This window comes from Amborella trichopoda, chromosome 8 (genome assembly GCF_054954075.1).
Source record: "Amborella trichopoda isolate Santa Cruz 75 chromosome 8, AtrichopodaSantaCruz75HAP2 v2.0, whole genome shotgun sequence".
NCBI lineage: Eukaryota > Viridiplantae > Streptophyta > Magnoliopsida > Amborellales > Amborellaceae > Amborella > Amborella trichopoda.
This window is the reverse complement of record NC_142343.1, coordinates 11,898,461-11,911,612: the sequence shown is the minus strand read 5'-3', so window position 1 is coordinate 11,911,612 and position 13,152 is coordinate 11,898,461. Positions and strand designations below refer to the sequence as shown.

General features: G+C 32.8%; 1 protein-coding gene across 3 annotated transcripts in view; it reads left to right on the top strand.

Moving 5' to 3' along the window:
• Window positions 1–5,253: 5,253 nt before the first annotated feature.
• Window positions 5,254–13,152, top strand: part of LOC18435998 (uncharacterized) — a 38,664-nt gene continuing 30,765 nt past the window's right edge. For 2 of the 3 annotated variants that reach the window (XM_020668319.2, XM_020668320.2), the window contains exons 1-4: window positions 5,254–7,642; window positions 7,784–7,858; window positions 7,939–8,137; window positions 8,317–8,440. In XM_020668319.2, the coding sequence (XP_020523978.2) occupies window positions 6,419–7,642; window positions 7,784–7,858; window positions 7,939–8,137; window positions 8,317–8,440 (1,622 nt within the window). In that variant the 5' untranslated portion in view covers window positions 5,254–6,418. The remainder of the gene's footprint in view (window positions 7,643–7,783; window positions 7,859–7,938; window positions 8,138–8,316; window positions 8,441–13,152) is intronic. The other variant, XM_088873554.1, reaches the window with a different exon arrangement.

The following is a 13,152-nucleotide window of genomic DNA, read 5'->3' as shown; positions in this document are numbered from 1 at the left end:
TTATAAAACCTATGTAAAATTTTTGACTCCCAAATAAAAGAGTCGTCTATCTTCACCTTTTACTCGTGCTCATATAACGAGCTATCCTAAATTAGTAAATGAGGACTCTTCAAATTTTTCTATGTCAGACTCCCCCTAAATATAGATCGTATACCGCCTCATTGGCTTTTAGATACTGCAATCTTATCTTATCTTTCATAGTACAAAGCATCTTGCCCGCCTTCTCTTTTTCTATACCAAATTGCTTCTAAATACATATTTTACCCCGCCTCTTTCGCCTTTTATTCAATGCAATCTTATCTTAGTACAGTGCATCTTACCTGCCTCTTCCATATTTAAGACTATACAACCCTATTTTTCATAGTACAACTTACAACTCCCCTCTTTTGCCTCAACCCTCCCCCACCCCTCTCCATCAATAGCTAATCCCCAACCCTCTCTGTGTAGATTACAGAAACACTTATGTTTCTCCATTTCTTATATTTTCTATAGTGCGAAACCATCATGTTTCCCAAGATCTGTAACCAGGTATGTCTCTCTTATATTTCTTCTAATGTGCAACTCGCATCTATATAATATTAGTAAAACTAGGAAGATAAAAGTTATTATTTTTACAGATCTAGATCATTTCTAGATATTTTGATACTTGGAGTTCTTTTACCTGCATCTTTTTAATCATATATGATCCATAATCTATTTTAGATCATGTTAAAGTTCTTATTTTGATGACTCTGCAAATAAGTGACATGTATTATATTGTTATTTTTATTTTTTATTTTTTATTTTTTTATCTCAATTGATTATGCATGCAACTGGAAAAATTAATTTTATCTTCATTTATACTATTTATTTTTAATATACTCATTTTCTTTCAAGGAAGGTGAGTGGACCACATCTCATCAGGCCCAGATGCAACATATGTATAATGAGCTTGACTAGTTGGACTTATTCAGGCTTGTTAGGCCAAAAATTAAGGTTGGTGTGACTTGGCTTAAAATGACACATCACGGTTATAGCTTGAAGGATATGATTTTAGAAAACAAGACATATGGAAGGTTAAAGAGAAACTATATAAGAGGACACGTGGTGTGTGACTGCAAATATAGAATTAAACTTATATATAACTTGAAATTGCATAAAATATATCATAAAAAATAAAAAAATTGTATGGAACTAAATTCATATATGAGTCATAGTTAACTGTAAATGTTTAAACATTTTGAAATTTGGATAATAGGAATCAAATTAGAATCAATAATGTAGCACATGTAAATGTATGGCTAAACAAATAAGTTTCTATTTTATAAGGTATTTTATTGGAAATAAGTTAGAAAAATAAGGATATTTTCTAGATTTTTGTTGAGGGTTCAAAGAAAAAGGAGACTTACCCAAAAAGTAATTATTTTGGAAAGATAACAGACAATAAAAATTAAAGGGTGGACAGAGGTGTGTAGAAATTAGGCATCAAAATTAGCTTAATTTCAAGCCTTTATATATTTAAATATTTGAAACGTTGGATATCAAATAACAAATATATATGAATGGATAATTGAAAGACAAGTAAACCCATCAACAAATATTTTGTATTCTATGAAAAAAAAAAATATTTCAAGAAATGATACTTGTAGAAAGGAAGGCTAAAAATATAGGCATTTTCTAAGTATTTGTAGAGAGTTTAAAGATAAAAGAGAGTTACCTAAAATTGAGATGGAAGGGTAAAGATGATAAAGATCGATGATGTTTTTGCAATAATTATAACAATTAATATACAATTACTATGTGTAAATAATAAATAATATATTATATTAATTAATATATTATTAAATATAATCAACATATTAACTGTATGTATTAATTATATAGTTATAATAATTACATAATTATATAACTGTAATTACTTATAGGGTGCAGTTGTATAGAGCCGAGGCTCTAAACAACCAAAGTAAAGGGCGCCTTCAAAGAGTGTCGAGAAATGTGGTTTCAATGCTGGAAATCTTTGTGATAGCCTTAAAATATATTTTTATTTTTAATTATAAAATTTCAAGCTTCAAAAATAGTGTAGATCGAGCAGATCTATGAAAACTTGAAAATCTTAAAAATTAACGGTCCAAAAATGCATTACACGATGTACAACTTCCAAAACATGAAATCCATTTTTTTTCTCATGTTCATACATTTTGATGTCGATGATCAATTTGAGGATATTTGCGCATCAAAACAACTTCTTATAGTGAAATTTTTGAGGTGGGCTCTAATTAGATTGTTTAGAGCCTCAACTCTATATAAACTTTTTCCTTAATGATATGTCGTAATATATAATTATTTTATATATTACAATAGAGACGTTTTATTATAATGGGTGCGGTTTGTATAGAGCCTAGGCTCTAAACAATCAAATTAGAGCCCACCTTTATCGAGAAATGTGGTTTAAATATTAGAAATCTTTGTGATAGCCTTAAAATATATTTTCATTTTTATTTATAAAGTTTAAAGCTTCAAAAATAGTGTAGATCGAGTAAATATTTGAAAACTTGAAAATCTTGAAAATTAACGGTCCAAAATGTACTACAAAATACACTATTTCTAAAACTTGAAATCCATTTTTTTCTCATGTCCATGCATCTTGATGCCAAGATGATCAAATTGAGGATATTTGGGCATCAAAACAACATTTTCTAGTAAAAATTTCGAGGCAGGCTTTAATTTGATTGTTTAGAGCCTCGGCTCTATATAAACTTTTCCCTATTATGATATATATAATTATTATAAAATGTGAGAGAAGGGAATATAGGGTTGGTTTTAAAGAGAGCATGTGATAAGGGAATAACTCAAAAATTATGTCCAGTTATAATTAATATATAATGATTATACATAATTAATATATATATATATATATAATATAATATAATTAATTCTATATACTATAATGGAAATGTTATATTATAATATATATAATTGTTATAAAATGTGAGGGAAGGGAAGAAAGGGTTGGTTTTAAAGGGAGAACGTGAGAAGGGAATAGCTTAAAAATTCTATATAGTAATAATTAATATATAATTATTATGTGTAAATAATGAATAATATTAATTAAGATATTATTAAATATAATTAACAATTTAACCATAGGTAACAATTATATGTAATAATTATATACAGTTATAATAATTACACAAGTATACAACTGTAATTAATTGTATGTTGTAATTTATAATTAATTTTATATATTATAATAGAAATGTTACATTTTTAAACATTTTTCATCGCTCAAAAGTTATCACGATTGAGCACCTACTATTGTTAATCCATTGGAGTAGGAAAGTTAATTATTAAATAACAAGTGAAAATGGTCATGTTTGATAATTTGGCTTTTATTCTTATTCCATAAACCAATGTTTAAAAAAGCGGATTGGTGACTCGAATCGGCATCACCCATACCTGTGTTGGATTGGTGGATCGGTTTGGAGAGTCGACAACTTTTGTCCTAATTGTTTTTCAAAAAATCTTTATAAATCACTAAAAATAGTATTCTTTTAATTTTTGAAAGAATTTAGGAGTGTAGCATTATGTTCTTTCACTACTTTGTAAAAATAGGTGAATATTGAGGCGTTATTTTCTTGTCTGGATGTTTGTGTAATTATTAATTGTAATATAGTATCATAATATTACATCAAAATAATTTAAAAATATTAGAAAACACTTCCATATTATAGGATTAATAAAATATACATATAAAGTGAAATTAGTATGACATCAAAGTATCAAATATTTATTAATTTACGTTACTCATCCAAAATTATTTCAACCTAACTAACTATAGTATTATATATTGATATTGAAATTGTTGGTTTATAATTTTATGTTTTATAATTATTTTAGTATACAAATAAGAACAAATCTAAAATGTCTTATAATATCTTTTAATTTAAAAGATCTTATTTACAACTATAAGAAAAAATAATAAATTACGTAATTTATAATATAAATAAATTAATAATAAAATATCCTTTGAGCTAGTGTTATTGTTCTCTTAAAAATATTCCATAAACTGGTATTTTAATAGTCAATAAACTAGTATTAGTATTATTTTTTACTTTTTTTTAATATCCTACAAACTAGTAATTTTTTTTCCTAAGTATAATCCCATGATCTAATAACCATCAAACTTTGGGTTTGCAATTACTATCAACCTGTTTATTTTGTGCACAACAAGGTCGAATAATGAGTGGGACGAAATTTAGTAACATTGCGCTATGATACATACGGGAGAGAAATCAGAAAGGCAAAGTGCTCAAAGATGAATGGGACGAAATTTAGTTCCACATCGAATAATGAGAATACATTTTAGCTCTATAAAATTCTCTTAAAATGCGGTTAGACATCAAATTTTTTATAAAATATATCCCCATCGGACTATAGGTTGAATTGCTAGCACCTTTACTTTTAAAGAAAATTTTGAAGATGTCCGTGTTTACATAGAAAAATAAAGCAAATAGGTTTGATGATGTCATACTCGGCGATTCACTTTGCAGAATCGCCGCTTCACGATGTCATCACAACTTCACGATGTCATCACAACGATTAAATCGTTGATCTCCTTTCATGGCCTAATCCGGGATGCTCTAGGCGATTTTCGGGGTCGATTCCGGATAAGGCAAATTTTTAAACCATAAACAAAGCAAACTTTTTAGAAGAAAACCCATTATTTGTCTTTGTTGAATTTCCCTCTCTTTTTTTTCCTCCATTGTGTATTTTTTTCAATTATAAATAAATAAAAAATTATGGGAGAGCATGCATAATATGGTCCCTCGGGACATACTCCCTCTGTCAAAAGACCTACATGGGAGGATTTTTTTCAATATGAAATTTTAGAAACCACTTGAGAATTAGTAGATTATTATTCTAAAACAAATTAAAGTTTGAGTTTTCTAACCCTTAGATTTTATCATCTAAAAATTGGATGGTCTCTATTTAATCTCAAATCATTATTATTTTTAAATGCATAAAGGGTACAATTAGAAATTTTTATATTATTTTGTTGAATTTAATCTAGAGATTGAAGGGCTTACATTCCCAAGATTTAGGTTCCTAAAATTAATTCTAGGTGGGGTTCTATTCGAAGGAGTAAATGGTCATTATATTCCCGCGGGAGTATATATTTGGGGTCCTAATATTTAGTGTTTGATTAATGGTTCTTTTGGCATGCAATGCCGTCTCGTTCTTAAGAATATAGGAAAGAAATGGATGGTCTCGATCGTTAAAAATATAAAAAAGACGGAATGATCCCTACATCCGCTTGTGGGCCCAACCGCAACCTATAAAAACCGCCGCTCTTGAAGCGTTTTTTCTCGTTGATTTCCTTTCTCCAACCTTCTGCGTTTATCTCCTTTCCATAAAGAAGAGATTTTTTGTTTGAAGCCCTAATCTCTAATCTGTAAACCATTGAAACCTAGTTCCCTAATCCCTATAAGCAAGAAAACCCTAACTTTCTTCAATGGAAAACCCTAATATCAGTTAAATTTGAAGAAGAAAATACCAAGTGTTCGCTGACGATAACGCTGGTTTTTCTCCCACAAAGGGAACTCTCTTCTGCTTATTGTTGCTGGAAAATGCAGAGGAAACGACGATTATCTGAAGAAGAGAACCCTAGTTTTCACCTGAGACCTAGAAGAGAACATCAGAATTTTACATTGGAGAACCACCCTACTTTCTGGTACTTTTGAAAAACAGCATCTCAGAAAATATAACCTTATTTTTTACTTTGTGGAAGAAAACCCTAGATTTTTGAAGGGCTTTATTGTTTGTCAGAGGATTTTGTATTTACCTTCGATTCTAAAGTATAAGATTTTTGTTTACCTTCGATTCTAAAGTATAAAAAGAAGTTTTGTTAGCTAGTTTTCTTTGCCTTTTGGAGCACCAGACTCAAATGTATAGCCTAAGGTCGGTTGCTGGAGGTCTGTTACATGTAAATTTCATTGGTCATTTCCATGGTTTCCGTTTTGCTGCATTCATGGTTTCTTCATGGATTTGGTTGTTGTTCAGTTCAGATATTTCTTACACCTATTTCTGACTAGAAGTGTTTGATTCTTAGTTCTTTTAGTTATTATGTATGGGTTTGTTCAAATCTAAAGTGTGAAATATTTGAATTTAGTATCAAAAAGGAGTTCTATTCTTAGATCAAGTCACTGTATCGATGCTTTGTACGAAGTTTAAGCTAATCTTGTTCAAGGGAGGTCATTTTCTAACAGAATTTCTTAACCCTTGTTTGATTTTTCTGGTTTCTTGGGCTTTATAGGATTTTGTCTCTAATTAATGCTGTTGAAGCTTGATTGCCAACTCATCTTCAAGTCTTGTAATCATTTTCGAGATATTTACATTAAAGACAATATAAAGCACCCATAACGGTACGGTTTATAAAAACATGACTGATGATGGTGAAACTATGAATGAAACATTGTGGACAATGCAAGGACATCAGACCAATAATGAGTTTCATGACAGTAAACCTGACCATTTATTCAGCAAGAAAAGGACATGGACCATTGAGAATGATATTGCTGAGTCTTCTATTTCCATAGGAAATGAACTTCTTTGGGGTTTTCGCAATGATACCTATCGCATAGGTACAAAAGCTTCTAGTCGTCATAAACTCGAAGCAGGGGTCGCAAAAGATTTGAGCCAGAATGAATGTTATGATTCTCTTTTGGCTTTGAGTCCGAAGGGTCCCTCTTGTGCTATTGCCAATAGCTTATTCACTATGGAAGACAGTGAAGACACCGCAAATTCTGAATTTCCAGGCACCGAGAACATCGATACTCATGGGTTATCTGTCTATGAAGAGAGCGACACAAAGTTATATCTATCAAAAAATTCAGATGGTGGGTTACCACTTTGTAATGGCTCATCTGACTTTGAAGAGAGCAACACAATGGTACATCTATTGAGAAATTCAAACACCGACGACCCGCATTCTATGACTAACAAAGATGTGTCTTGCCTAGAACAGCATGAAATCGATCCTTATCATAGTTGTTTGCATATGAAGCAAGACTCAAATGATATGGGTGCTTTTCCTGGGCAACTTCCTGCCGTTGTGAAAACAGAAGACACAGGGACTGGATATTATGATTCTGAGAATGGGTTATCAGCATTGTCAGGTTTAGGCAAAAGAAACCTTGACAGTTACAGTTTCAGTGAGTTGCTCAATGCCGACCTTGTTGTAACTTATGAGGAACTTGATGCTTGTCTTTTAGATCGGTTTCCATATAATTGTAACTCATCAATAGATCGAAGTTTAGGTCAAGAGGCTGGAGCATTGGATGGAGAACTCGATGATCAGGAACTACAGCTCTTTCCTTCCTTGGTCATGCCTCCTATTTTTGACTTACCATTTCAAGAAAGTTCACTACAATCTAATTTGGTAAAAAATATTGGAGTCCATACAAGTGTGAATACTCAAATGTGCTCAGTGGTATCGGATATTACGGACGACAAGGCCATTCAACCATTGGGGTTTCCAAACAAGATACTAGACTTGATAATCTCAAAGAAGATTGCATCGATTAACTTCCCTTCTACTATTTCAGAGCTGCTTTCAACAGGTTTACTGGATGGATTTCCTGTCAAGTACATTAAAGGAAAGAAAGTACGTTGATACTTTTATCTAGTATCTACTGTTCATGTTTATGCTACATTTGACTATTTCAATGAAAATTATGTGTTTCTAGTTTTACGAGCCTTTTAGTTATTGCACTGCATAACGTATTTAATGGGTGGCACTTTTCAGAATGTGAACATGCTTTGTGGGAAAGTAGCAGGAGATGGAATTTTATGCAGTTGCACTTCATGTAATGGGTGCAAGGTAAGTTTTTCTTCAAGGTTGGTCCACATTTGTCTTGCATGTGAATATTCTTCATATATTCAATCAATGATTATTTGCAGGTTGTCAGTGCTGGTGAGTTTGAGCTGCATGCGGGTTGTTCATCGAGAAATCCAGCTGCCAATATTTTTTTGGAGGGTGGCAACACCCTCTCCGATGTACACCAAGCAGTAAAGAGTACTCCAGTAAACTTGTTGAGTGAAGTGCTTCAGTGGGTGAACAACTCAAATGGAAATCTTTCCACTCTTCTGGGTTCAGAAGGTGTTGAATTTATCTTCTTCTTTTCATGCTTCTGTTTATTAGTTATATGGTTATCACATACAGTGCAATAAAAGGATGCAATCTCTTGTCATAGATAATTTGTATTTGTTGTTTTGAGCATTCACCTGGTCTTCAGTTCAGCTTTTATCCTGAAGACATTTGCCTCTTTTCATATACAGAGTTATTTTCACCACCAATTCAGAGAGTTTCAGAAGCTTGTGGAAACTGTGACACAGTTGAACAGTCTCAGGCTGCTGACCAATATCATTTGGATCTGTGCCCTCCATCTGGTGCTAATATGATGTAGGCCTTTTATTGTTCCATCGTTTATTAAATATATGTCTTTCATTTAAAAAAAAAACAAGGTTCTTTACTGGTCATGAACTATTTCTTTCAATTATCAAACTTCACAATCTAATGCTGATTATGTGAATAATTATATCTATTTTGACAAATTTTTGAGAGTGATATTGCTATAAAAATCTATAGATGAACAGATACACATATTAAGCTCACTATATGTTTCTGGTATATAAGATAGTGGACACTTGGGTACTTTTTAATTGCATGTTGATATTTCACCTGTATAGAGGCACTCCGTTAATATTTGGCCTGTGGGATAGAATTTATCATGTTGAATTAGTAGTTCAAGTTTGCTCATTCGGTTTGAAAGTGCTGCAAGATGACAATAGTTTCATGTTATGAACCAAGTCTTTTGTCTCTAACAAAAGAGTTTATTAAACTTGATGATAACCAAATGAATTTTCAAAAATTTCTGATACCTAAATTCTTGTTGATCAGGTGTCTGTATAACCTTTTTCTTCTCCTTTTCTTTCAATGAATCTGTTAGAAACTTACTGTCCTGTGGAATGCATCTCATTTGGGGCATGCCATCATTAAAGTTCACCTATTAGAGGAGACATCCTATTCGAGCATGTGAGCATTCCTTTCCATGCCCCCAAATTGTGTTTTTGATGTATTGGGAGGTGAAAGTTGAAGATAGAGTAGCACCAACAAATTTTCGTGCTGTTGCTAGTGTGAGGTATCGACCAAATCCTTGTTAAGACATGCTCACATTGAATCAGGCAATGGTTTCTGCCCTTTGAAAAATTTTCTTGGAAGAATTTGATGAAAAGAGAGAGAAAGTGGAAAGGAGAGTTGGTTAACAACCATGTTTTAAATGAAATATCACCTGTTTTCAAATTGTTTCGGCAGCACGTTTTTCTTATTCATGCTTGATAGTTTTTGGTTGTGTATACTTTATTTCTCTTCCTAATGATCTCAAAAATGACAATATCAGCATCTGTTTTGTTAAATGAATTTTTATTGATCATTGGGAGCAACTCAAAAGAGGTTACTGATGGTATACCCTATTTTTTGACATATTGTGTTTATATAAATATCTCATTTTATGAAGATGTTCCTTTCATTTTTCACTAGCTTTGGCATCCTCAAATCACCCTCGCTCACTATCCTCATATATTTTGCCAATATGCCTCATGGGAACTCTACCCCCAGTGTATTTCCTATTGTATGTCTTTCCCTGCTCCATCTGCTCCTTTCATCTTATCCTAGATGCATTAATAATGGCATTTGAGCTCCACTCGAACCTCTGCCTCCACATGGACCAGCTTCAAATTCCTTGTATTATTGTAATCCATTTAAGCATGTCAAGTGCCTTATCCAACTTTGACTTTCACGGGCACTCACCAGTATTCATCGGGTTGATTTCCTGGTGGCAGAAGAAACAGATTCCCCATGTAGCATTATTGAATGTGATTTGCATGAAATACTGCCAAACTGGGACTCAATCATCATCTCATACTGAGGGAGAAAAAGGCTGTCCAAAATGCTATCATTTCACAAAGTATTTATAATCTAGTTTTAGCAATGGATTTTCTTATGTGAATTCATATTCCAAAAGTAGCTAGTGCTATTGAGAAAAGATGCATATGCCATGGCATGCAATAACGCAGAGCATGAGAAAAGGTACATATTTCTATGTTAAAACAAAAATTTTCCGGCTACGCTTTTGGAGCACAACAAATAGCAAATCCAAAAGAGATTCTTTTTTCTTTTGTACTTATTCTATAATAAATGAAGCAGAATAATTGCATGTAATTAATAGACACAGGCTTGGTGTGTGAAGAGCAAATAGCTATTGGAGCTGCTCCTTCCTCAATATTTGTTTGAAGATTCCAACATCTAACCTGATTGACAGGTTAAGAGGCTACTAGTGGGACCAGTTACCATTTACATTTTCCGTAATAAAAAGTATGGTTCAATCAACGATTAATTTTTTGGGACAGATTTTTTTCGCTATCGTAGATGTGCAGATTATGTATTCCTACATATAATTCACTATGTGGCAAAGTTATAACATAAACAAATAATATACAATATTATAATAAATATTAATAATCTAATTATGATAATCTATTTAGTATCATAATTTTGCTTTGTTTATGATAATGATTAGAATGACATCTTATTCTAATTTATTATAGTTATTTAATTATTATCATCATCATCTAAGCTTTTTCCCAACTTAGTTGAGGTTGGCTACACTAATCTTGGTCTTCCATTCTGCTCTATTAATGGTAAAGTTATATAATGTTAATTACATAAATTGATTAAGTACTAGCACTCATTAATAATAATAAATTATATAAATTTATTGTTTATTTAATATTTTATTATTAAAAATATTTACATAGTATTATCAATTAGTTATCAATATTCTTATATTGCGTGTATAAAAATGTCTCACTCTATGAAGATGTTCCTTTCATTTTTCACTAGCTTTGGTATCCTCACATCCCCATCGCTCACTGACCTCATATATTTTGCCAATATGCTTCATGGGAACTCTATTCCTAGTGCATTTTGTATTGTATGTCTTTCCCTACTCCATCTGCTACTTTCAACCCATCCTAGATGTATTAACAATGGCATTTGAGCTCTACCTAGACCTCCACCTCCACATGGACCAGCTTCAAATTCCTTTATTATTGTAATCCCTTTAGGCATGTCATTCTAACTATGTCTCTCTTTCTCTTGGCAGCATAACATATTTCTCTTTTATAGCATTTTGGATAGCCTTTTTCTCCCTCAGTATGAGATGATGATTGAGTCCCAGTTTGGCAGTATTTCATGCAAATCACATTCGATAATGCTTCATGAGGTATCTGTTTCTTCTGTCACTAGGGAATCAACCCAATGAATACTAGTGAGTGCCCATGAAAGATAAAGTTGGATAAGGCACTTGACAAAAATTAGGCACATTTGGTTTCAAAGAGATATTGACAAAAATATGGGCTTGATTATGAGGCATGGAGGAGACCTTCACACCCATAGCTAAGAGGCCTATGATTCTCCACAAGTAATGGGAACATTCTTCAGATGGCTGTTCAAAGTCCTTCTCACATCTAATGTATGGGCGCTGCAGTGGAAAAGCCCCAATAGTAGCTTTGTTTTTGTTTTTTATGGTTTTACATATGTTATATAAAGTATCCAACACTGGTACCGCATCTAATTCATCATAGCTGCCTACATGGTGACCTTATTCAGAAAATTTATATATAAGTTTATTGCTTTCTTGTGCCTGATCTCAACTCAATAAGGCCTTATATGGTCTCAAGAAAGAGCATCACACATTTTTTGAGAAATTGCAAAATGTTCTATTGAAGGAAGTTTATCATTAGACTGGCAATAATTACTCTAATTTGACGAGGCAATCACCAGCATAAGGCATGCATTCCTATACTAATACATATTGGTGATGTCATCATAGGGGTGATATAACATTTATCCACTATTTCCTTGGCACAATTTAAGATGATGGATCTCTGTTCTATGATATACTTCCTAGGCATAAAAAAATGGGTCTTCATGTTTCCCTTGACCTTGATCGCATATGCATGCTCAATGGCTCATTGATTTTGGTCACTTTACTAATGACAAGGAGATCGGCACATCTATGGAGCTTGATGTGAAGTACTCTTACAGATGATGGTTATAAACTTCCTGAGCTCTCATATAGATTGTTGGTTATCTCATGTATCTTATGATGACACACCCCACATTGCCCATGCCTTACAACCATACACTAGATTGTTTTAGATCCCCCATACGTTCCTTTCAAACCAGTTCATGGCATTAGTTGTCATGTATGTGTTAGTTTGGATCAAGGCCTTCATTATCCGTGCTTGAGCTGTATGTCTATGACAATGCTGATTTATTTGGTCACCCTTATACTTGGTGATGTACTACTATTGGTTTGTTTTTATGGGACATTCGTTCATCTCTTGGGAGTGCATCAACTGATGTATGAATTGCAACATTGAACTTGGATACAATCTCTACAGCTTTTGCTTTAGTGAGATTGTTTGATTGTGACGCCTTCTTTGCAACCTTGAATTTCCTTCGGTTTCTCCTTCTTCTTTTGCAAGATGATCAGTGATATCCTGGTTGTGCTTGTGATCTAGTATCTCATCATGGTCAAACTGAATAATCAAGGTGGGTTGTAGTTTATCTGATAACATTATGATGATGGGAGATCAAGACTTGATATATCTATGTTTATCAATACGGGGACTTATGGCCTCACTAAGGGTATGACCCTTAATAGAGTAGAATGACTGACTATGATTCATGTAGCCAACCCCAATTAATTGGGAAAAAGGCTATGATGGTAGGGCTTTTCCAGATGCCCCCCAAAACACATTTTAGCACTGCTGGGGAGGCATATTAGGTAATGCCATATATGTGGTTGAAGGGTTACTCCGGATTCCACTGTAGAGTTTAGACTCCAAGTATGAAGTGCACACGAAAGTTGCTTCCTTGTTGTGTATGAGATGGACACTGAAAAGCATTTTGTTGGAACAGTAAGCATAAGTTGCAGCCAAACTATCAGAAAACTTCGACTAGGTCATGCCATATGTTTTAATTAACAGACTGATGCTCATGGATTCCACCTTTCAGATTGAGGGCAGTCGTAAATCGGGTAATCTATG